The following is a 26891-nucleotide window of genomic DNA, read 5'->3' on the forward strand; positions in this document are numbered from 1 at the left end:
GTCGAACGGACTAGTGGAGCGTTTCCACCGTCACCTGAAGTCGGCTCTCATGGCTCGACTCAAAGGGCCTAACTGGGTGGACAAGCTTCCCTGGGTCCTGCTCGGAATCCGCATGGCGCCCAAAGAGGATCTGCACACCTCGTCGGCCGAGTTGGTGTACGGCGCACCCCTGGTCGTCCCAGGAGAGTTCATACCAGCCCCAAGGGGGCAAGAGGAAGAACCCGCAGCAGTCCTGGGCAGACTAGGCGAGAGGCTCGGTAACCTGGCCCCCAATACCCACTTCACAGCATAGGCAAAACCCGACCTGCGTACCCAAAGACCTGCAAAACTGTAAGTTCATTTTTGTACGACAGGGCGGACATCGGGCACCGCTACAGCGGCCCTATGAAGGGCCATTTACGGTGATCGGAAACAATGGGTCCACATTCGTGCTGGACATTGGGGGGAAAGAGGAGGTTTTCACAGTGGACCGACTCAAACCGGCCCATGTGGACTTGGTGCAGCCGGTCGAGATTCAGGCACCGTGGCGCAGAGGCAGACCTCCCAAACAGAGTCCAACCCAGACTGTGGACATTGGGGGTGTATCGCCGGTTCTGGGGGGGGGGTGGTTATGTGGCGACCCACTTCCCAGTGCACTCGAACCGGCTCACAAAGCGGCACGCGCTGGCATTGAGGCAGGTCCCAAAGAGGGCGCCAAGTCTTCGTCACCAGCAAGGGGAAAAGCCCGCGCGTGGGATGGGACTGTGAATATGCACCTCCTACAGCATTCCCGCCCGGGGAGGGCGGAAACAGGAAGGCTTTAAATCGAGGCCGCGAAGTTTGCATAAATCTCTTTTGCAACTGCAGCTCACCGACTCCGTGTCATTATTTTAGCACTGTGTGTAGCACACCACTACAATACTACTCTTTCAAATTTCTAGGTACAACACTCTAATCTTCCTGTGAGATAGGTTCTGAGAATTGCTTCTGCTCTGTTGGCATCAATTTGCATGAAGTATGACAAAAATACGTATAAACAAGATTTTAAAATTCATCTTTGTTTAGGTATCAGAGGGGAAGTGGGATTAGCTACAAAGAATTTCATGGTCATGATTTTAAAAAATTGTTTTCCCTCAAACCTGCATTAAAATGCCAATGCATTGGTCTTTTTCTGCAAGCAATTTGATTATTTCTAAATGCTTAATTTGCTGATTCAATTTTTCCCCTTGAGATTGTTGTGCAGGCCCATTCTGATGCTTCCATAATATAAACATCTGCAACTCTCACACTATGAAGTTATAAAAAGATAACTTATATTAAGCGTTATGTCATTATTAATCCAGAATGAAATAACTGCTGTTACAGGCACTTACCAAATCATAGATCTCTTTTTCAGATAAACTGTCATGGTCTTTGCACACTTTCTGGACAGATACTGGTCTGTGACCAATGCTACTTCTTCTGGATTCAGTTATTAGAGAATCTTGCAAATCACAAGGTTCCTCCACATTATGCAAATCTTTATCAAATCCTAAAATATATGCAGATAAAAGAAAGAAAAAGAACTCATTTGCAGATACTTCAGCCAGAATTTACTTGAGTTGGCTTTATATAATTTTTTTTCTCAGCAATATTTTTATTGGTTTTATAAATCAAGAAAGCATAGTACAAAGGAGGTTTGTGCAGTACATAATAGATGTAACAAATGTACAATTCACATCTATGAAAGAGATACACCCATAGTACAATCATGCTTTGGTTGGCTCCCTGCCCTGACCTACCCCTCCCAATTCCCATCCCCAAGCCATCATTGCATTAGCAAAAAAAGGTTAAACAGAACCTTTATCCCCAGAGCTGCATTGGTATAGAGAAGGTGTATTTTCCTAACACATAAACTATTGTATGTTTACACATCTGAGTTTGTAGAATTTTACCGGAGAATGCTGAAAGTCAGGGAGTTATGTGCAGAGGAAAGGAAGAAGGGATGGACCTTTAGTTTGGCTGGGAATTCTGAAAATATTCAAGAAAGGGTCCCCACACCTTTTGGAACTTTATGTCCAAATTGAGAGTTGAGTAATGGATCTTCTCAAGGTATAGACTGGACATGATGTCCCTAAGCCACTGAGCATGGGTGGGCGGGGCAGCATCCCTCCATCCGAGCAAGACTGCATGCCTAGTCAAAAGAGAGGCAAGACAGTATGCGACGTTTGGTCGGACTTAGTGCATGTCCCCCTCTCCGGAGGTGCTGAAAACAGCAATCAAAAGATTAGGTTCCAGATTGTAATTAAGTATTTGGGATAGAGTTTGGAAAACATGTTTCCAGTATTTTTCCAAGCTAGGGCATGTCCAGTACACGTGAATAAGGGAAACCTCGCCCCTTTTTAATTTGTTGCAGCAGGGATTAACATCTGGGTAAATGCGAGATAATTTAGTTTTAAACATATGTACAACCTTGAACTGTAACAGGCAGTGGTGTGCACATAAAGGGGTTAAGTTAACTAACTTGAGAACTGAATCCCATACATCGTCTGACAGTGAAAAATTTAAATCTTGCTCCCAGGCAATTTTAATTTTATCAAATGGGGCTCACCTCAGAACCACTAGCTTGTCACAAATAGTAGATATTAGACCTTTGCGCAATGGATTCATGCAGAGAAACATATCAATGACATTTGTGTCGGGTGCCTCAGGGAAGTTTGACAACAAAGGGCTGATAAAATGTCTAATTTGCAAATATCTGAAGAAGTGAGTGTTGGGTAAGTTAAACTTTGCAGACAATTGTTCAAATGATGCAAAGCAGTTGTCTATAAGAAGATCTTTATAGCGCCTGATGCCCTTTCTATACCAGTCTTGAAATGTTGGATTATGTATAGAAGGCTGGAAGAGGTGATTATGTAGAATAGTACTTGAAAGAGAGAAGCCATAAAGACCACTATAGTTTCTGAACTGAGCCCATAGTCTCAGCGTGTGCCTGATAACAAGATTTAACAATTCGTTTAGGTGTAAGAAAAAGGGCTATGGATCCAAGAAGTGCGGAGATAGAGAAATTCTTAATGGAATTCAGGTCCATTGCCACCCATAGTGGGCAGTCAGATTGGTTGTGGAAATGAGAACAAAAGATGAGTTGGCGTATGTTAGCTACCAGTAATGTAAGTGGAAATTGGGCAGAGCCATGCCCCCAACACTTTTAGGTTTTTGAAGATGGACTTCATTCAGTTGGGGATGCTTGCCCTTCCATAAGTAGGATGATATGACTGAGTCTAGCAAGTCAAAGAAGACTTTAGGAATGAAAGTTGGTATGGATTGAAAATGGTATAAGAATTTAGGAAGGATGCTCATTTTGACAACATTAATTCGGCCCATCAGGGACATGGACAGGGGTGACCACTGTGCTAGGCTCTGTTTTGTATGATTTAACAAATTGGTGAAATTTTCTCCAAAAAGACACTTATAATTCCTTGTTACTGTGACGCCAAGGTAAGTAAATCGGTTATTCACTACCTTAAAAGGGAGGTTATGGAACTTTGACGCTTGTGCTTCTCCATTTATTGGAAAAAGTTTGCTCTTGTGTAAATTAAGTTTATATCCTGAAAACAGGCTAAATTTGTTAAGGAGTGAGAACATGGGGGGTAAGGAGGTGATTGGGTTTGATATAAAAAGTAAAAACTCATCAGCATAAAGGGAGACTTTGTGCTCAACTCCCTCCCTCCAAATCCCTGTCAGATTCACACAACTGCAGAACGCAATCTCCAGTGGCTCTATGGCCAGATTGAAAAGTAACGGGCTTAAGGGGCACCCTTGGGGGGTTCCACATTTGAGATTGAAAGGTTGGGGTTGATGAGAGTTGGTCAAAACAGAGGCAGTGGGACATGAATGGAACAGTTTAATCCATGTGATGAAACTTGGTCCAAAATCAAATTTTTCTAAAACAGCACAGAGGTAATTTCATTCCACACGGTCAAACGCCTCTACTGTCAGGCCAGCTGCCTCTTTTTCCCAGATTTAATACTCTTTGAGGTCATTGTGGAGTGAGTAAAGTCACAGGCAGGGGGAAGAGCAAAAACATCCAACAGTTTGGTATGCGAAAAGGGGGAAGGAGGAGTGTGAAAATAGAAAGTAGGATGGAACGCACGTTCTCTGCGACTACTCCATTTGGCTGCCAACCGGAAGTCCGAGCTGGCTTTGTATTTTTATTTTTAAAAGTAATATAATTATTTTATACAAAATTTTACATCAGCATACATTTTTCAACTGAAAACACTTATTTTCTGTTGTTGAATCATAATAAGACATAGGAGCAGAATTAGGCCATCTGGCCCATCGAGCCTGCTCCAACATTCAATCATGGCTGATCCTTTCTTTTCCTCCTCAACCTCAGTTCCTGGCCTTCTCCCCATAACCTTTGATGCCTTGTCCAATCAAGAACCTATCAATCTCTGCCTTAAATACACCCAACGATCTGGCGTCCACAGCTGCATGTGGCAAAAAATTCTACAAATTCACCACCCTTTGGCTAAAGAAATTTCTCTGCATCTCTGTTTTGAAAGGGTGCCCCTTTATCCTGAGGCTGTCCTTCTTGTCCTAGACTCTCCCACCATGGGAAACATCCTTTCCACATCTATTTTGTCTAAGCCTTTCAACATTCAAAAGGTTTCAATGAGATCTCTCCTACTGAATTCCAACGAGTACAGACCCAGAGCCATCAAGTGTTCCTTGTATTAGAACCCTTTCATTCCCAGAATCATCCTTGTGAACCTCCTCTGGACCCTCTCCAATGCCAGTGTATTTCTTCTAAGATGAGGAGCCCAAAACTGTACAAAATACTCAAGGTCAGGCCTCACCAGTGCCTTATAAAGCTTCAGCATCACATCCCTGCTCTTGTATTCTAGACCTCTTGAAATGAATGCTAACATGGCATTTGCTTTCCTCACCACTGACTCAACCAGCAAGCTAACCTTCAGGTTGTTCTGCACAAGGATTCCCAAGTCCCTCTGCATCTCAGATTTTTGGATTTTCTCCATTTAGAAAATAGTCCAGACATTTATTTCTACTACAAAACGGCATGACCATGCGTTTTCCAACATTGTAATTCATTTGCCACTTTCTTACTCATTTTCCTAATCTAAGTCTTTCTGTATCCTACCTGTTTCCTCAACACTACCTGCCCCTCCACTAATCTTTGTATCATCTGCAAACTTGGCAACAAAGCCATCTATTCCATCAACTAAATTATTTATATATACAGCATGAAAAGAAGTGGTCCTAACACAACCCCTGCAGAACACCACTAGTCACTGGCAGCCAACCAGAAAAGGATCCTTTTATTCCCATTCACTGCGTCCTACCAATCAGTCAATGCTCTAACCATGTTAGTAACTTACCTGTAATACCATGGGCTCTTAACTTAGTAAGCAGCCTCATGCGTGGCACCTTGTCAAAGTCCTTCTGAAAGTCCAAATATACAACATCCACTCCATCCCCTTTATTTATCCTACTTGTAATCTCCTCAAAGAATTCCAACAGATTCATCAGGCAGGATTTTCCCTGAAGGAAACCATGCTGAGTTTGTACCATCTTGTCCTGCATCACTAAGTACTCTATCACCTCAACAATTGACTCTAACATCTTCCCAACCACTGAGGTCAGGCTAACTGGTCTATAATTTCTTTTCTGCTGCCTTCCTCCTTTCTTAGAGTGAAGTGATATTTTTTTGCAATTTTCCAGTCCTCTAGAACCATGTTAGAGTCCAATGATTTTTGAAAGATCATTTCTAATGCCATCACAATCTCTAACGCTACCTCTTTCAGAACCCTAGGGTGCAGTTCATCTGGTCCGGGTGACTTTCAGCCTGATACAGCTAAAAAGCACAACTGCTTCCAAGGTCAGTACAGTCAAAAAAGAAGTCTTAATGCGTTTAAACGAACTATCGCTGCTTAAAACCGACAGAAACAACACCGATTGTGGTTGGAAGTGCCTACAGAGCACACCTCGGAGGAAGCACGGGTGTAGATCTGGGTTACAAGTGGGTTTAAGGAAATAGGGTTTTAAATTACCTATACCGACTATCTTGCTGGCGAACATGCAGTCTCTGGTGAATTAAAATCGATGATCTCAGAGCTAGGGTGCTGAATCAGAGGGACATTAGGACTGCGTGTCCTTTGTTTCACTGAATCCTGGTTAACCCCTTCCTTCCGTACTGGATGCAGCAATCCAGATAGACGGTTTTACTATATACTGCCATAATAGATCTATAGTCTCTCAAAAGCAGAGGTGGAGGAGTATTCCTCATGATCAACTCTTATTGGTGCACAAATATATCAGTGCTGTCCCAATTCCACTCACCAGACCTGGAATATCTAGCAGTAAAGTACCATACATTTTACCCACAATGGGAGTTCTCTGGAGTCATTTTGGAAGCAGTTTACCAAAGTTGCAGTACCTCCCTCTGCAATTGGATCCTCGACTTCCTAACCGAAAGACCACAATATGTGTGGATTGGTGATAACATATCTTCCTCACTGACGATCAACACCTGTGCATCTCAGTTGTGTGTGCTTAGCCCTCTGCTCTCTCTATATATACATGATTGTGTGGCTAAGCATAGCTCAAATACCATCTATAAACTTGCTGACGATACAACCATTGTTGGTAGAATCTCAGGTGGTGACAAGAAGGTATACAGGAGTGAGATATGCCAACTAGTGGAGTGGTGCCGCAGCAAAACCTGGCACTCGACGTCAGTAAGACGAACGCACTGACTGTGGGCTTCAGGAAGGGTAAGACAAAGGAACATATACCAATCCTCATAGAGGGATCAGAAGTGGAGAGAGTGAGCAGCTTCAAGTTCCTGGGTTTCAAGATCTCTGAAGATCTAACCGGATCCCAACATATCGATGTAGTTATAAAGAAGGCAAGACAATGACTAAGAGGTTGAAGAGATTTGGCATGTCAACGAATACACTCAAAAACTTCTTTAGTTGTACCATGGAGAGCATTCTGGTAGGCTGCATCACTGTCTGGTATGGAAGCTACTGCACAGGACCGAAAGAAGCTGCAGAAGGTTGTAAATCCAGTCAGCTCCATCTTGGGTACTAGCCTACAAAGTACCCAGGACATCTTCAGGGAGTGGTGTCTCAGAATGGTAGTGTCCATTATTAAGGATCTCCAGCACCCAGGGCATGCCCTTTTCTCACCGTTACCATCAGGAAGGAGGTACACACTCAGTTTCTTCCCCTCCACCATGATTCCTAAATGGACATTGAATCTTTGGACTCTACCTCACTTTTTTAATATACAGTATTTCTGATTTTGCACATTTTTAAAAAATCTATTCAATATACATAATTGATTTACCTGTTTATTTATTATTATTTTTACTTTATCTATTATTTTTTTCTCTCTGTATTGTATTGAACTGTTGCTGCTAAGTTAACAAATTTCATGTCACATGCCAGTGATAATAAACCTGATTCTGATTCTCATGTACCATTAGCTCTTTCAGCTTTTTGAGCACATTCTCACTTGTAATAGTAACTGCTCCCACTTCTCTTCCTTCACACACTACAACATCAGGCATACTGCTAGTGTCTTCCACAGTGAAGTCTGATGCAAAACACTCATTTATTTCATCAGCCATCTCCTTGTCCCTGTTATTATTTCTCCTGCCTCATTTTCTAGCGGTCCTATATCCACTCTCATTTCTCTTTTATTTTTAACATACTTGAAAGAACTTTTACCATCCACTTTGATATTATTTGCTAGATTGCTTTCAAATTTCATTTCTTCCCTTCTAATGATTTTTATTTGCTCTCTATAGGTTTTTAAAAATTTCCCAATCCTCTATCTTCCCACTAATTTTTGCTTTGTTGTTTGCCCTCGCTTTTGCTTTTACAATAGCTTTGACCTCCCTCATCAGCCACAGTTGTACTATTTTACCATTTGAGTACTTCTTCATTTTTGGAATACATATGTCTTGCACCTTCCTAATTTTTCCCTGAAATGTACGCCATTGCTACTCTGCTGACATCCCCGTCAGCAGTTCCTTCCAATTTACTTTGGCCAACTCCTCTCTCATACAGCTGCTCTCTCTTACTCCACTGAAATATTGCTACATTGGACTTTACTTTCTCCCTATCACATTTCAAATTGAACTCAGTCATACTGTGATCACTGGTCCCTAAGGGCTCTTATACCTTAAGCTATCTAATTGCCTCTGGTTCATTACACAACACCCAATCCAGTATAGCTGATCCCTGGTAGGCTCAACGACAAACTGCTCTAAAAGGCCATCTCTTAGGCATTCATCAAACTCACTCACTTAAGATCCATTAACATTGCCAATAGAGTAATGTTAGTGAGCTACAAACTTAGAGGTACATACTGATAAACTAAGGATCCAAATTAAAATTCTATCATATTAGCTTGTGTTTTTGAACTTAGAACAAAGAGCTGGTAACCACTGAGCTCCTGTTTAGGTTGGTCAAAGAGCAGCATCTAAAAGGCGGTGTCAACTGTAGTCAAAACCAAAAATGTGCATGCCAGAATTCATTTGCAAATTAAAACTACTGCATTCAGCTTTCACAATTTGTTTCCCTCATACAGGACGTACCAAGTCAGACTGGACAACCACTTTTCAAAACATCTCTATTAAGCCTACTGGGGAGACCCTATGCTTTTAGTTGCCCACCATGTTAATTCTCCATTACACCTGCACTGTGACTTCTCTGACTTTGATGTCTTGTACTCTTCCAATGAAGCCCATTCCAAGCTTGAAGATCAGTAGCCCATTTTCCAAGTAGACAAGTGATAACCTTGAGGACCTAATAATGAACTGAATAATTTCAGAACAGCAGCAACTTCTCTATCCATCTTGTATCTACCAAATTAGAATATGTTGTATTTTTCCTAATTTTGAAGAAAGAATGTAACACTTTCTCCCTCCACTGCTGCTACTTGACCCATATTTTCAGCATTTTTAGTTTGTTATTTCAGATCCTAGCATCTGCAGTTCTTTTCTTCAGTGTATTTTTGAATGAAAGGATACTATGTAGGTAAGAAATCAGGCTGAATCCTGGCTGGCAATGGAGTCACAGCACAGGGATGGGTAAAGAACCATTTGAAGTTTTCTGTCTACAAACTAGATAAAAAAAGAATGAAAGTAACACCCAGTTTGCAGCAGAATGACTTAGTACTGCCCCAAGTACTGCCCTCAAAAATATATGAAACATTTATATTTTATGCTATGGCCTTGGGCATCCTGATGCCATGAAGTGTTTCATAGACTTACAAGGTTCTATCACAATCTTTCAGAGATGAAGCGGTGACAAGAGAGACTTACTCTGTCACACCTAGAACGGAATGGCAGAGTTCTAGAGATTTGTTGGCTAGTAGTTATTTAGAAATTATCAAGTTACTGGCATCTTATAAAATTGTTCTCAAATAATTTGTTCTGCACAGTAACCATGATCAAGAGTTGATTCCGGTCAAGATGGTGTCTACGTACAATGCTATCCAGTCAAATTCTTCTGGATAGACTGTGAAAACATAAATTTCATTTCTTTTATGTCTTTTACATTTGTTTTTCATCTTGAATGTGATTCAGGAATTGAAGCTTGTGATTTGAAGTTTGGAGATCGTTTGGGTATTCCAGCGCTCTGCAGTTCCTTAGAGAATTCCAGGAGACAGAGGCAGCATGCACGAACCTCATGGCGAGAAGCTTGCAAACAACGCATGAGCCAGTGTTCAACAGCATTTCTCTGATTAGAACTTCCGTTGTTGATCAATTAAAGCAATGAGCGAGATGGAAATTCAAGGTGAATGCGGAAGGTGAGCACTGCTGGCTGCCTTTTCATTGCTGCTGGGATCGCTCTGCTGCCACAGAGGGGAGACTGCCACTTGATCGCTAGTACGATTGCTCTGCTACCGGAGAAGGGAGACTGCCTTTTGATCACTGATGGAATCGATCTGCTGCTGGAGATGTGAGAGCCTGCCACTAAGCCAGGAGAATGTTACCCAGGTTTTCTGCATTTTGGATATAAATTTGGATTGTGGACTTTTTTTTCAGTCTTACAGTTTCTTTATATTCTTTGTATTTCATTCAATCTTTCTAATTTTTTTTAATGTGCGGTGGAGATTTGGGGGTCGATGTGCCTGTTCTGCTTTTGTTCATTTTTTTGTGCAGGAAGGAGGGATTTGGGGGCTGATGATCGAGCTGCATTCTTTTCCTTCTTGGTTTTGTGACTATCTGGAGAAGAATTTCCGAGGTTGATATTATACTTTGATAATAAATGAACCTTTGAACCTCTGAAGAGATTTCTGCTTTTGCAATTTTTCTGTTTCTAATAAATCAGAAGATACAGTAACACATCCTAAGATTATGTATCGCAGAACAAAGAGAAACTTTTGCAAAATCCAGATGAAAAGGTGCAAATTTGCTCTGCACAATGTTAGGTGCGTAAAATAATTGCTTATCAGCAATAAACAGCTCAGAATATGGCAATGCCATCTATATTTTAAGTATTATGAACATAAGTTAGCAGTTGTGTGTTGCTAAGAGCAACACATCATCTTATTTTAATTATTCCAACATTTTAAAAAGTCTTTTAGTCTCCTAAGACCTCATTTTATAGGACCAAGCAAAATTGTGCATCAAAGAATTTGCTGTTATGCACAATATATGCTAAGAATGAGCCTCTGCTTTGTTTATCAAGTATCAGTTTTCCTGTATTTTGCCATTCTAAAGTTTTAACATAATATTAATACTTAATTATTTCCCAAATTATTCATCACTGAAGAGAACAGATGGAAATGAAATTATGTAAATATAAAGCAGGCACCTCCTTGAAGTTATTATTTCCTGCACAGATCCTTCAATTTTTAAACTATTACAAAACAAATCTATTTGAAATATGCTAGATAAAATCTTCAATTACTTACCAATTGCATCATGTTCCTCACTTCTTGTTTGTTCAGTATCATATGTTCCCTCCAGAGCATCATTCTGATTGTTTTTCTCCCAAGGTAGACATTTTCTAAGGCAACGTCTGAACAACTGATGAACCAAGTGAGATAATTTGCAATTAAGTATCTAATAAGTTTACATTGAGTGCATGGTTGCTGCATAAACTGCTTTCTAACATGTAACATAAAAATCTGCCAACAGCCTGACAGGAATCTCTTGTAACATTGATGCTGCAATGGCAACAACATTGGAATTGAACTATTCTTTAACTGTGGCAAACCTTAAGATCAAAGTTTATTTATTATTAAAGTACATATATTTCACTACATACAACCCTGATATTCATTTTCTTGCTGGCATTCTCAGTAGAACGAGGAACTACAATAGAACTAATAAAAAAATAACACACAAAGACTGGCATGCAACCAACGTGTAATAGAAGATAAACTGAGCAAATACAAAAAAAAAATCCAAATAAATAAATAAACAAACAAGCAAACACATAAGTAAATAGTACTGAGATTATGAGTTGTAGAGTCCTTGAAAGCGAGTCTACAGGTTGTGTTCAGTGATCAGTTCTGGGGTGAGGTAAGTGAAGTTATCCACGCTGGATCAAGAACCTGATGGTTGAAGGTTAATAATTGTTCTGAATCTGATGAACCTAACTTCAGAGTCAGGTATTTTACTGAATTTTGTAAGGCAATTTCTTCTGTTCAATGTTAATAGAAAGTGGATATTCACTTCCAATAGATTACTGAACTACTTTACTGTTCGTATTATTATTGTATTCAGAGAAGTATAACAGCCAATATGCATGCAGCAAACACTCACAACATAAGAAAAAATGACCAGATAATTTCTTTAAATGCTGCTGATGAAAATGAACACAAGATGCATAACCATCAGAAGGAAGTAATTTGCCGCTGCAGTAAGTTTGGAAGGAATTCTAGGCAGCTTCTAGAGTAGGTTGCATGGTCGGCACAACATTGTGGGCCGGAAGGCCTATAATGTGCTGTAGATTTTCCATGTTTCTATTAATTCTGTTTGGCTTTAGAGGGCTGAATTTTATCAAGTATATATTTACTAAATAAAAGACAAGAGGATGCTATCACGTATTTGCTGCACAAATCACTCTCTCACCTAGAGGGGGTCAGTTGTGCTGTGAGGATTACATTCCTTGACTTCTCTAGTGCCTTTAACACCATCCAGCCCAAGATCTTAAGGCACAAACTAACGGAGATGGGAGTAGACTCTCACATGGTGGATTGGATAGTGGACTACTTGACAGATAGACCTCAGTATGTGCGGTTGGGAGACTGTAGGTCTGACACGGTGGTCAGCAGCACAGGGGCGCCGCAGGGAACCGTACTCTCTCCGGTCCTGTTCACCCTGTACACATCAGACTTCCAATATAACTCGGAGTCCTGCCATGTGCAGAAGTTCGCTGATGACACGGCCATAGTGGGGTGTGTCAGGAATGGACAGGAGGAGGAGTATAGGAAACTGATACAGGACTTTGTGATATGGTGCAACTCAAACTACCTGCGTCTCAATATCACCAAGACCAAGGAGATGGTGGTGGACTTTAGGAGATCTAGGCCTCATATGGAGCCAGTGATCATTAATGGAGAATGTGTGGAGCAGGTTAAGACCTACAAGTATCTGGGAGTACAGTTAGACGAGAAGCTAGACTGGACTGCCAACACAGATGCCTTGTGCAGGAAGGCACAGAGTCGACTGTACTTCCTAAGAAGGTTGGCGTCATTCAATGTCTGTAGTGAGATGCTGAAGATGTTCTATAGGTCAGTTGTGGAGAGCGCCCTCTTCTTTGTGGTGGCGTGTTGGGGAGGCAGCATTAAGAAGAGGGACGCCTCACGTCTTAATAAGCTGGTAAGGAAGGCGGGCTCTGTCGTGGGCAAAGTACTGGAGAGTTTAACATCGGTAGCTGAGCGAAGGGCGCTGAGTAGGCTACGGTCAATTATGGATAACTCTGAACATCCTCTACATAGCACCATCCAGAGACAGAGAAGCAGTTTCAGCGACAGGTTACTATCGATGCAATGCTCCTCAGACAGGATGAAGAGGTCAATACTCCCCAATGCCATTAGGCTTTACAATTCTACCGCCAGGACTTAAGAACTTTTTAAAAGCTATTATTAATGCTTTTTGAGATAGTGATTTAGATGCATATCATATTTTTTACTGAGTTAAGTATTGTATGTAATTAGTTTTGCTACAACAAGTGTATGGGACATTGGAAAAAAAGTTGAATTTCCCCATGGGGATGAATAAAGTATCTATCTATCTATCTATCTATCTATCTATCAGAAGTACATTGACTTGCAAAATTGTCTGATCATGATATACTCTATCATTTCAACACAGATTAGTCAGAGCTGCGATCAACTGAGTGCTTTGACATCTTATATCTCAGGATATGTTTCTTGGAAGAATGACTTCAAATGAAGATGCACCAACATAGTTTTCCTTTCAGTTATGGACTAGTAACTTTGATGAGCCAAGGGGCTCACAGTATTTAAGTTTCCTGGTGTTTAAAGGTATTTTCAGCAGCAATATTTAGTTATTGTTGTCTAAAACAATAGTGGTTCCCTGGAGACAATTTTTAATGGAGTACATTGCAGAGAATTATTTAACATTATCAGCACAGGAAGGATACTCATCTACATTTCCCTTCATAACTAACTTGTATCCTGTATATATTACAGAAGTTAAACCTAGACTGGATCAATATTCTCATAAAAATCCAATGGTGGCTCCTCTTTCCAACAGAGATTTCTTTTTTTTTAACCCTTTAAGATGGCATCGCACATGGATGCAATGGCCACTCTTGTTCCAACCAACAGTGAAATTTCTTGCCCTGTTTGCCTTTTCTATGATGGAGAAACACTGCTGTGCATTAAGAACACTATAATCTGCAAGTATACCTCACTAGTGAGCAGAATAACAAAGGCGCTGTGCAGTTACGGACTAATGCAGGGACCAGGCTCTCATTCCATGGTCTACTACAGCTAACCAGGGAAGCTGCCGTCAGAAACAGTGTGCTTGAACGAAGCGCAGTAAGCACACCGACATTTAAGCAAAACAAAGCAAATCCCTGCAGGCCCACTCTCCAATTGATTCTACTCACTAATGTCTAATTGCTAGAAAATAAATTGGATTAGCTGTGTCTGTGTCTGAACCAGCGGGAGATGAGGGACTGTTGCACACTCGTCCTGACAGAAACATGGCTTCAAGACACCATTCCAGTCTTGGCCATCCAGCTAGAAGACCTAATCTCCTTTCAGGCAGGCAGAAATGCTGCGACCTCTGATAAGACCCATGGAGGAGGTGTGTGTGTGTATACATTAATAAGAACTTTTGTGTGAACGTCTCAGTAGTAATGGCCCACTGGTCACTGCAGATAGAGTTGTTAAAGGTGAAGTGAAGCCCTTCTACTTACTGAGGGAGTCTACTGCTATTGTGATTATTGCAGTATACATCCCCACCTCTGTGCTAGTTCTGGAGGAGCACTGTAGGAGCTCCAAGGCACAATCTGCAGCCTTGAAACCACTCACTCCAGTAATATCTTCATTGTTGCTGGTTACTTCAATCATGCTAACTTAAAAACATTCCTGCCAAAGTTCTACCAGCATGTCATCTTTGCAGTGAGAGAAGAGAATATATTAGACCTGGTTTATACCAACATTCGTGGAGCCTATAACGCTATTCCCCAACCTCAGACCACATATCCATTTTATTAATCCCTGCATACAGACCTCTGGTTAAATGAGTCAAAGCAGTTCATAGGGAGATCAGGGCCTGGCTAGAAGGTGCCACCTCAGAGCTGCAGAATTGCTTCGAAAGCACGGACCGAAGCATATTCAGAGAGGGAGCTTCCTACGATTATCACGTCATCATTGATAAGTATGTGAGATCGGTGATTGACTACAAAGGAAAGCGCATTGAGGACATTACCATGATTAAACAGTACACTGCCAGAGCAAACCAGAAACCACAGCTGAATGCAGAGGTTTGTGCACTACTTAGGGATTGGAACACTACCTTCAGATCAGGGGACAGGATGACTCTAAGGTCAGCAAGAGCCATGCTCTCCCATGCCATCAGGAAGGCAAAACATGAGTATGAACAGAAAATCCACAGACACTTTTGTGATACAAGGGACACACAGCACATGTGACAAGGTATACAAACCACGTAAAACTGAATATAAGTCAACAACAGCAATGTCTCCCTTTCTAACAGACTGAATGCTTTCTATGCACAATTTGATCAACTGAATGAGGTGACATTGAGGAAAGTCCCCTCTCTTCCTGAAGAACAAGCACCCTGTCTGACCACAGCCGAGTTAAACCAATGCAAAGCTATGGGTCTGGGCAATATGCCTGGTCAAGTGCTGAGGGACTGTATGGCCCAGCTAACAGAGATCTTAATGCCCCCCAGGGTTATGTGCTAGGTCAGCTGCTGACTCACGACACCACTGCCAGATTCAGCTCAAACCACATCATAAAGTTCACTGATGATACTACAGTGGTTGGCCTCATCAACAACAATGATGAGTCGGCAAGCAGAGAAGAGATAGAGAGGCTTGTCAACTGGTGTGAGAATAACAACCAAGCCTTAACATGAACAAGACAAAAGAGATGATTGTGGACTTCAGGAAGGCATAGGTCAACCGCTCTCTATTGCGCATCAATGGCTCTGCTGTGGAGAGAATGAAGAAACGATCTAACCTGGACCCGCAACACCTCCTCAATAGTCAAGAAGGCACAACTCACTGAGGAGACTGGGGCACACAATGCTCCCTGCCCCCATTCTAACAACTTTCTGAAGAGCACTATCGAAAGTATCCTGTCTGGCTGCATCATTGTATGGTATAGAAGCTGCAAGGCATCAGACCACAATACCCTACAGAGGACAGTAAAAGCTGCCAAGAGGATCATCAGGGTCTTCCTTCCACCTACTTGTGACATTTACCGAAAACACTGCAGACGAAGGTTCAAAAGCATTGTCGAGGATTACTATCACCCATCCCACAATCTCTTTGATTCACTCCTGTCAGGAAGGAGGTACAGGAGCACCAGGGTTAGGACTGTTAGACTGGGTAACAGCTTCTGCCCTCAGGCTGTGAGACTAATGAATAGTACAACCGAGGTCTCATCACTAGGACAGCAAACTGTTTACTGTACTGTTTACCTGTGCTGCACTTTACTACAAGCATTTTGAATTATATTTTATTAATTTAGTTATAGTATAATATTTTGGTTTATGTACTGCGTGTAATATATGTTGTGTGGGTGTACCGTGGTCTGGAGGAATGTTGTTTCATTTAATTTTTTATATATAGTCAGATGACAATAAACGTGAACTTGAACTTAATCTCAAGATATTGTGTTGCTTGTTGAGACTAACTGGCAAACTAAATGAAGTGAGCTCGATGTCACCAACTGGAAGAAGTGTTCTGACTTACTGTAAACTATTTTAATATATGCTAATCAAATTAGCTTACCTTTGATATTCTTATGTATTATGATGTTTCATTTCCTCATGGTTGATTTTGTTATTAAATTTATATTCACATTTCTCAATATAAAAATGAAAAGTGCAATAAAAAGCTGGCACTGGTATTTCCTAGTCATAACTAGATTTCTCATTAAGCTACAACATAATTTGACGGCTGCACTCAAAGTATCAATCTATACAGATGCAAGTCCTCATCTATACAGATGGTTCTAGGCCTTTGCTTGCTGGAATTTAGAAGCATGGGGGTGAAGGGGATCTCACTGAATCCTATCGAATGTTGAAAGGCCTAGACAGAGTGGATATGGAGAGGATGCTTCCTTAGATGGGGACTCTAGGACCAGAGGGCACAACCTCAGAATTGAGGGACACCCAGTCAGAACAGAGATGAGGAGGAATTTCTTTAGCCAGAGGGGGATGAATTTGTGGAATTCATTGCCACAGACAGCTGTGGAGGCAGGTCATTGGGTGTATTTAAGGCGGAGTTGATAGGTTTTTGATTAGTCAAGGCATGAAAGGTTATGGGCAGGTGGCAGAATAGGATTGAGAGGGAAAATGGATCAGCCATGATGTAATAGTAGAGCAGACTTGATGGACCAAATGGCTTAATTCTGCTCCTATGTCTTACAGTCTAATTTACAGAATTTGATTAATTGATCGAAACTTACATGAAAAGCTGTAGCATAACACTTTACAGCACCAGCTATAAGTTCAATTCCCATCACTCTCCTAAACAATTTGTATGCTCTCCCAGTGACTACGTCAGTTTCCTCTGGGTGCTCTGGTTTCCTCCCACATTCCAAAGACATACAGTTTAGGACTACAGGTGCTGGAAGCATGATGACACTTATGGGCTGTCCCCAGCACATCTTGGACTGTGTTGTTTGTTGATACAAATTACACATTTCACTGTATATTTCAATGTACATGTGACAAATAAAGCTAATCTTTAAATTTCTTTTTAACTTGGCCATGAGAACGAACAACTGCCAATTGAGTTACAATTTTTCCAGCACTACACAACTGATTTTTTCTTTTATTTTGCAGTGAAATGCCGTAAAGACCATTATCCTGATATTTCCTTTCACCAAGCCATCACAGATATCAGCCTTTGCCCCAATGAAACTTGCAGCATTGAGTGTACAAATGTAATTGTCTTTAGCACAATACTTCAACAGCCATCTTGCACAGCCACCTGGATGTACAGGCATTTCTAGGTCCATTTCTTAATCTGAGGACTAAACCTTTAACATTTCCTATCAACTAAGGTGAATGTTACAGACAACCTTCATGGTACAGTCAATCAGGTAATGGAATTCACCCATATGTAATTGATGCACCATTACCAAAACTTTGAGACACAGAATATAAGTCATTCTTATGGGATTTATATGAAACAAAGTAAATAAAAACTTTTTTTTTAACCCACATTTCTTGATTGAAGCGCAGATGACACAGATTCATGTTACGGAAAATGATAATGCAGACTGTTTTCTAGGAATGCAACCTCTCACCATCCCAAGTAATGTGGGTATCGGCTGTATACAGGCAGATAATCAGCAGGTCAGGCAACACCTATGGAAAGGAATAAGCAGTCGGCATTTTTGGCCAAGACACTTGACCTTTGGTAGTTATGACTTGTTATTCCTCACCATAGATGCTGCTTGCTACTCTGGATTTTCAGCATCTGCAGAATCTCGTGTTCAGGAAGATAATGTCTCTTTCCAACAAAATGAATCGGCACCATCCTTGACTTAAACCATACTGTACCTGTTGCTTTCTTTTGTTAAATCTTTCAACTCATTTATATGCAAAGCACATATATTGCTTTAATCAGTTTGATGTTTTTGTGAGAATTCTCATCTGATATCTTTGGAAATCTTCAATATCCAAACTTTAGAGAGAAGGTGAATGATTATATTTAGATAAACAAGTTTCAACTAATAATAAAATCATGAAGCAAATAATTCTTTGCTTGGGACTTACTCAAGCTTCAGCATCACAAGGCTATATGCTGAAAATAAAAGTGAATTTACCTTTAATAATCTGTAATTTATTAGGTGCTGGGCAGGCAGAGTGTTCAGTTTGTCAACTCCACCTGTCTCTTTCCATATCATTAGCTTCTTGGTAGGTGGGGCCAGTTCTATTGTTGTGATAATATCAGAAAAGTCCTCAATTTGATCACGAATGGTCTTACTATCCAGTTCCTTAATGCAATCCACAATAAGCTTCCGCCTCCTTTTACCCCGTCTTCTTTCTGAAGAAACTAACAAGAACATTAACAGTGTAAGATTCCACAGAACCAAATCAGTGGCGGGAGCAGAGCACTGTGAAGTAAATAAAAGTACAGAAGGGACAAGTGGAGCAGCCATTGTTGGGAGTAGGCCAGCAGGAAGAGTAGGAGCATCAGGCTTTGATTCAAGAGGTTTCGACAAGAAGAGGCTGAGGCCAAAGAAACAGGTTAGAAAATTTGGTCTTGAGTGCCCACAGGACAGTGCAGGCAGGATAGCAGATATGGCAGTGGAATACGCCTCCTATAGTATGTGGGAATTCATGGAATCTGATAGATTCCCTGATGACTACACCTGCGGGAGGTACAGCCAACTCCAGCATTAGAACGCATTAAGGAGCTGGGGCTGGAGTTGGGCGGACTTAGGATCATCTGGGAGGCAATTGATAAGATACAACTTTTGAGCAGGTGGTTACACCCAGAGTGCAGAATTTGGGTGAACAACGAGAGAGGTAAAGGGAGACAGAAGTCAGTGGAGGGTCCCCCATGGCCATCCCCCTCGGCAACAGGTATACCCCATTGGATACTGAAGAGGGGGGGTGACCTATTTGGACAAGGCAGCAGCAGCCAGACTAATAGCACTGTGTTCGGCTCTGAGCCTCAGAAGGGTAGGGTGAAGTCAGGTGGAGCAAGGGTCTTAGGGGATTCGATATTTAGGGGGACAGATAAGAGATTCTGCAGCATCAAGAGTCACCAGGATAGTGTGTTGCCTCCCGGGTGCTAGGGTCCAGGGTATCTCTGAGGAGTTGCAGAATATTCTTGAAGGGGAGGGTGAGCAATAAGAGGTCATTGTACATATTGGTACTAATAAGGGGTAGAGGTCCTGCGCAACAAGTTTAGGGAATGAGGAAGGAGGCTGAACAGCAGAACCTCCAAGGTGGTAATAGAACCATAGTAATCTCCAGATTATTCCCAGTGCAATGAGCTAGGGAAGGTCAGAACAGAAAGAGAGCACAGATGAATGAGTGGCTGAGGAGCTGGTGCAGGGGGCAGGGTTTCAAGTTCTTGGATAATTGGTACCTTTTCTGGGGAAGGGGTGACCTGAACCAGTGGGACAGGTGACAGCTGAACTGGAGGAGAAACAATATTCTGGGAGGGAGATTTGCTAATGCTTTTGGGGAGGGTTTTAACTAGATTTGCAGGGGAGTGGGAACTGGAGTGCAGGGACAGAGGATGGGGCAGTTGACACACAAGTAGAGACAGCTTGTAGGGAGTTTGTGAGGAAGGATCAGCAGAAGATACAGCAAAGATGCACTCTGCCAGCTGATTTGAGATGTGCCTATTTTAATGCAAGGAGTATCATAAACAAGGCAGATGAATTTACAGCATGGATCAATATGTGGAACTGTGATGTTGAAGCCATTAAGATACTTTTTGTTGCAGGGGCAGGTGTAGCTGCTGAGTGTACTGGGCTTTAGATATTTCAAAAAGGACCGGGAGAGAGGCAAAAAAGGTGGGGGAGTGGGATTGTTAATCAGGGGTAGTATCACGGCTCCAGAAAAGGAGGAAGTAATGGAGGGATTGTCTACTGAGTCATTGTGGATGGAAGTCCTAAACAGGAAGGAGGCAATAACTCTTCTGGGTGTTTTTTAGACTCACCCCCCTCCCCAATAGTAACAGAGACATCAAGGATCAGATAAGGAGGCAGATTTGAGAACAGTGCAATAATAATAGGGTTGTTGTGATGGGAGATTTTAAACTTTCCTAATATTGACTGGAATCTCCTTAGAGCAAGGGGTTGAGATGGGGTGGAGTTTGTTAGGTGTGTTCAGAAAAGTTTCCTGATGCAAGTTAAGTCAACTGGAGGAGAGGCTGTACTTGATCTGGTATTGGAAAATGAACCTGGTCAGGTGTCAGATCTCTTGGTGGGAGAGCATTCTGGAGGTAGAGATCACAACTCTTACCTCTTTTACTATAGCGCTAGAGTGGGATAGGAGCAGGCAATTTGGGAAAACACCTAATTGGGGTGGGGGAAATATGATGCTATTAGGCAGGAACTTGGGAACATAAATTGGGAGCAGATGTTCTCAGGGAAATGCATTACAGAAATGTAGCAAAGGTTCCAGGAACATTTGCATGGAGTTCTGCAAATGTATGTTCCATTGAGGCAGGGAAAGGATGGTAGGGTAAAAGAACCATGGTGTACAAAGGATGTAGAAAATCTAGCTAAAAAGAAAAGAAAAGCTTAAGAAAGGTTCAAGAAACTAGGTACTGTAAAAGCTCTAGAAAATTACAAGAATGCCAGGAAGGAACTTAAGAATGAAATTAGGAGAGCTAGAAGGGGCCTTGAGAAGGCCTTCTTAGCAAGGTGGATTAAGGAAAACCCCAAGGTATCCTACAAGTATGTGAAGAGCAAGAGGATAAGCTGTGTGAGAATAGGACCAATCAGGTGTGATAGTGGAGACACGCATGAAGCCTCAAAATTAAAGAGCAACCCTTTAGAACAGAGGCAATGAGCAATTTGTTTTTAGACAGAGAGTAGTAAATCTGTGGAATGTTCTGTCACAGACTGCGGTGGAGGCCAAGTCTGTGTGTATATTGAAGGTGAAAGTTGATCATTTCCTGATTGGTCAGGGCATTAAAGGGTATGGGGAGAAGATAGGTGGGGTTTGCAAATGTCACTCCATTCTTTAAGGGAGGAAGGCAAAAAAGGAATATATAGGCCCGTTAGCCTAACTTCAGTGATTGAGAAAAGTATTGGGATCCATTATGAAGGTTGCGGTTTCCAAGCACTGGGAGATTAATGATAAAATAAGTCAAAGTCAGCATTGTTTCTTTGAAAGAAAATCTTGCCTGATAAATTTGTTAAGAGTTTTTCGAGGAAGTAACGAACAGGGTGGACAAAGGAGAGGCACTGGATGTCATTTACAGTACTTGGATTTTCAGAAGGCATTGATAAGGTGCCACATAAGAGGCTGCTTAACAAGATAAGAAATCCTGTGGCATTACAGGAAATATATTGGCATGGATAGTGGAATAGCTGACAGGCAGGAGGCAGTGAGTGCGAATTAAAGAGTGTAGTAAATCTGTGGAATTCTCTGCCACAGACTGCTGTGGAGGTCAAGTCCATGTGTATATTTAAGGCACAAGTTGATCATTTCCTGATCAGTCTGGGCATCAAAGGATATGGTGAGAAGGCAGGTATATGGCATTGAGTGGGATCCGGGATCAGCACGATGGAATGGCAGAGCAGACTCGATGGGCTGAATGGCCTAATTCTGCTCCTATGTCTTATGGGAATTGGGATGTTATGTTGATGTTGGCGAGGCCTAATTTGGAGTCGAGTGTGCAGTCTGGTCACCTACGCACAGGGAAGATATTAATAAGATTGAAAAAGTACAGAGACAATTTACAAGAATGTTACTGAGACTTGAGGACATGAATTATAGGAAAAGGTTGAATATGTTAGGAATTTATTCCCTGGAATGTAGGAGAATGAAGGGAGGTTTGATAGAAGTATACAAAATTATGAGTGGAGTGGATAGGATAAATACAAGCAGGCTTTTTCCACTGGGCTTGGGTGAGATTAGAACTGGAGTTATGGATTAAGAGTGAAAGGTGAAATGTTTAAGGGGAACCTGAAGGTGAACTTCTTTACTCAGAGGGTTGTAAGAGTGTGGAAAGAACTGCCAGAGGAAACTGCAACATTTAAGAGAATCTTGGGTAAGTATATGGATGGGAGGAATATGAAGGGCTATGATTCAGGTGCAGGTCAATGGAACTAGGCAGAAAAATGGTTCAGTATGGACTAGGTGGGCCAATTTGTCTCCTCCTGTGCTGTAATGCTCTATGATTCTATAAGATGGAATTTTTACATTTCCTTATTCATCTTTAAATAAAGGTCTTCTTTTTGAAGTCATTATTATTTCTTCTTTCTGTACAGAGGAAAATTTGAGGGAGGAAACAGAATAACAAAAGCAGTAGATGGACACAACCATCAATGGCCAAGCAGCTCAGTATAAGTTAGGAAAAACAAAGCATACCTAGTAAACTAGGACTAGAATATAAAACTTACCTTTATCTACCAAAAGCTGTCTTCTTTCTAAAGGCCATCACATACATACATGAAATTTCTTTGTCCGGGAAGCATACTTTAACAGCAGCCTTCAAAAAAAACTATACTGTACTGATTTTGTACACCATTGGATCCATTTAGTGTACAACAGTGAACATCAGCATCTGCAAACATCTTCAGTTTACAATTGCATTTACTTGCCCCACATCCTTTATGCCTGACCAAGCAATGCATCACCTTTACTACTGATGTCAACAATGGAAAGGATGGAGCTGGGTCTATGGTGAGCTCTCTTGTATGACTGATTGTGCACATGTACATGTGGCCATTACAGCAATAGAACATCAGGTATTGATATTCAAATAAAAAAAGCTAAATTACTACAGAAATAATTACCACTAAATTAATGTCGAGATATAATGATTATGCCACGTAACCAGGGAGCAGCACACATCATCATTGGGTGCCATGCCTAGTTTGAGCTTTGACACTGGCTCACACTCTCCTGTTTCGGGTCAAGTGGATCAATTCATTGGTATTCATTTCCAGTTCTCTGGCTGCTGTCTCCATCATAATTTGTCTTTGTCTTTGCCTTCCTTTTGCTTTCTTCCTTCAATCTTTCCCATAATTACTGTGCATTCTGACTCCTCTTTTCTAATCACATGCCCAATGAAGTCACGTTGCCTTTTCATGATCTCATACATTATTTCTCTTTGTGTGCTTGCTCTGTTCATGACATCCTCATTAGATATTTGTTTTGTCCATGATATTCTTTGCATCCTCTTCAAAAACCACATCTCAGCTGCTTCAATTTGTTTCCTCATGTTACTAGATATTGTCCAACATTCTGAGCCATATAACATAACTGGATAAATGTAACATTTCAGTACTCTGAGGGGGGTTGTCATGCCTAGTTTAGTGTTGGTCAGTATACTCTTCATTCTCGTAAAGGTGTCTTTTGCCATCCCTATTCTTCTTTTGATGCCCATGTCACACCTGCCATCTGATATCACCCAGTTTTCTAAGTAGCAAAAGTTCTTTACTTGCTTTATGCCTTCCCCATTTATTCTTAGCCTGCAGATAGGATTCTCCTTCTTTTTGGTTATCACCATACATTGTCTTTTTGCAACTGGTAGATAGACCCATTTTTGCACTTTCGTCAACAACTATATCAATTAAGTTTTGTAGCTCTTCCTCCGTACTTGCAATTAATAATGTCACCCGCATATCTGAAATTATTGATGTTTTCACCACCAACTTTGATTCCCAAGATGTCTCTGATTTTTTGTAATATTGATTCACTGTACACATTAAACAAATCAGGGGAGAAAACACACCTTTATCTAATGCCTCTCTTGATTTTCATAAACTGACTCACTTCTCCATCTATTCTTACAGTGGCAGTTTGTTCCCAGTACACATTTCTGATTAGGCAGAGGTCTTTCAAATCTAGATCTAGAGTTTCCTGTAATATTTCAAATAACTTATTGTGCTTCACTTTATCAAATGCTTTTGTGTAGTCGATAAAACAAACACACAAATCTTTTTGCACTTGAATAGCTCGTTCTGATAGTATCCTTTAACATCATTATCTATAAATAAGATTGTCCATTGTCTCTGATGTTCAACCTTAGGAGCAGCAAGACAGGAAGGTTGCCATTGAGCAACGGGCACTCTCCACAAATCTACCTTCACAAATCTTAACCAGATACAACTCAAAATCTGGCACTACCAAATCCTTTCACAGCACATTATTGGACTCTTCAAGCAAAGATTCAGATGCTTGGTCTGAGCAGGAAAACTTAGCAATGTGCCTATCAGGAAATACATCTGTTGTACATTTCACAACATTGAATTATCCAGACACCTGGTTATTGACTGGAAGAGTAACAGCTAAAGTGACCTGAAATGTTAATGTTTCCTCCACAAAGGCCTTCTGGATTGCTGAGTATTTACACAACCTTTATACTCTTACTTCAAATTTCCCAAAATTGCAGTATTTTGAACCTTATACATCCTTCCTGTAGTGTGGCAACTGTAGCCTAACCAATGTTTTGTACAGCTGCAACCTGACTGAATTGGAATGAAGGATTTGTATTCTTGCTCTATAAACCTACAATCTGTAAGATTTCTCAACTCATACTCAATACCTCAGCCTATGAAGCTGAATGTCTTTGTTATCCTATCCACCTTTTCAAAGTAAGTTTATTATCAAAGTATGTATATGTCACCATTTTCACTGAGCTACTTACTTGTAGCCTAGGGTCCCTCTATATCAGTACCCCTACAGTCCCTGCTATTAACTGTATATGCTCTGTCGGTATTTGATGTCCCAAAATGCATTACACTTAAGTAAATAAATTCTGTCACTGCTCCGCCATACTTTCCAGTAAGTGCATGTCCCTTTGTTACTATCTACAATTCCACCAATTTTTGTGTCATCAGCTAATTTATATTTTTACTCTTACCATAAGACCCTAAGACATAGGAGCAGAATTAGGCCATTCAGCCCATCAAGTCCACTCTGACATTTCATCATGGCTGATCCCAGATCCCATTCAACCCCATACACCTGCCCTCCCACCATATCCCTTGATGCCCCGACCAATCAGGAATCTATCAACTTCCACTTTATGTATACCCACAGACTTGGCCTCTACCACAGTCTGTGGTAAAGCATACCAGATTCACCACTCTGTGGCTAATAAAAAATTCTTCCTTTCTTCTGTTCTAAAAGGTTGCCCCTCAATTTTGAGGCTGTGTCCCCTATTTCTGGATACTCCCACTATAGGAAACATCCTCTTCGTATGCACCTTATCTAGTGCTGATAGCATTCAGTAGGTTTCGATGAAATCCCCAAGCATTCTTCTAAATTCCAGTGAGTACAGGCCCAAAGCTGCCAGGCACTCCTCATATGCTAACCCCTTCATTCCTGGAATCATCCTCATGAACCTCCTCTGTACCAAGTTTACTCTTCTGGCTCTGTATCAAGCCAGAAGAGTAAACAAAAACTGTCCTCAAATTGTTTTGGGAAACAGCAGCACAAGATAACTGAAGCATTAATCATTTCTCTTTCCATAGATTCTGCCTCAGCTGCTGAGCATTTCCAGCATTTTCTGTTCTAATTTCAGACTCTCAGCATCTATAGTTCCTTTTAGAGTTTTTATTAAGATTTATATATCAAAACACTGCCAGATTGTCAGCACAGTTAATCTAATCTGTTTATTCACAAAGGCATCTAATTTAGACATGAACATAACCAGAGTGGAAATAGGCCATATGGTCATGTAAGGTCAGGGTAATCTGATCACAACCTCAGATCACTTTGTTACATGAGTGTGGCAGTGGACGAACCCAAATGCAGAACACAGGCGTGGAGGCAAAGTCGGGAGGTGTTATTTACGTAGCTAGCGTAGAGTCGGTATCCAGGAGCAATGCTAGACTTAGAACTGGCAGTCCTAAGAACCATGAAACAAGGTTACTCACATCGGAGTCGACCAACGAACTGGCAGCTCCTTGTAGTGGTCACAGGGTTTTTATACTGTATTTGCTGATGGAAAGCAGGTGTTTGTAGTTAGTGGAACCTGGGAATGATTGGAAACTAAACGAGGTGATTGAGGCCCAATTCCTGAGGAAAATAGCCAGGTGGGCGATTGCCAGAAGGGACCATGACAGTACCCCTCCCTCAACGGGAGCCTCCAGGCCTGTCTGGATGGTCCTGATGAAAATCCTGGATGAGGGAAGGGTCTAGGATGAAGGAGCGGGGGACCCAGGAACGCTCTTCTGGACCGTACCCTTCCCAGTCTACCAGGTATTGGAGACCCCTGCCCCTACGGCGCACATCCAGTAGTCTTCGGACGGTGTATGCTGGATGGTCGATGCTACAGGCAGATGGGGGAGTCTCAGCTGGGGGACACAAGGGGCTGACAGAGACTGGCTTTAACTGGGAAACATGAAAAGTCGGGTGCATGCGCGTGGATCTTGGCAATTTTAGGCGGGACGCTGCGGGATTAATAACACTTTCGACCTTGAATGGTCCCAGGAAGCAAGGGGCGAGTTTCCTATGCTCGTTCTTCAACGGGATGTCCTTGGATGAAAGTCACACCATC

General features: G+C 41.5%; 1 protein-coding gene across 1 annotated transcript in view; it reads right to left on the bottom strand.

The window, feature by feature from the left end:
• The window catches only part of LOC140736389 (double-strand-break repair protein rad21 homolog), a 121728-nt gene that overhangs the window by 58188 nt on the left and 36649 nt on the right, over window positions 1-26891 (bottom strand). The window contains exons 9-11 of the mRNA XM_073062367.1: window positions 18514-18743; window positions 10915-11029; window positions 1353-1510 (exon numbers count right to left, since the gene is read on the bottom strand). Coding sequence (XP_072918468.1) covers window positions 1353-1510; window positions 10915-11029; window positions 18514-18743 — 503 coding nt within the window. The remainder of the gene's footprint in view (window positions 1-1352; window positions 1511-10914; window positions 11030-18513; window positions 18744-26891) is intronic.

Source organism: Hemitrygon akajei, chromosome 11, assembly GCF_048418815.1.
Source record: "Hemitrygon akajei chromosome 11, sHemAka1.3, whole genome shotgun sequence".
Lineage (NCBI taxonomy): Eukaryota > Metazoa > Chordata > Chondrichthyes > Myliobatiformes > Dasyatidae > Hemitrygon > Hemitrygon akajei.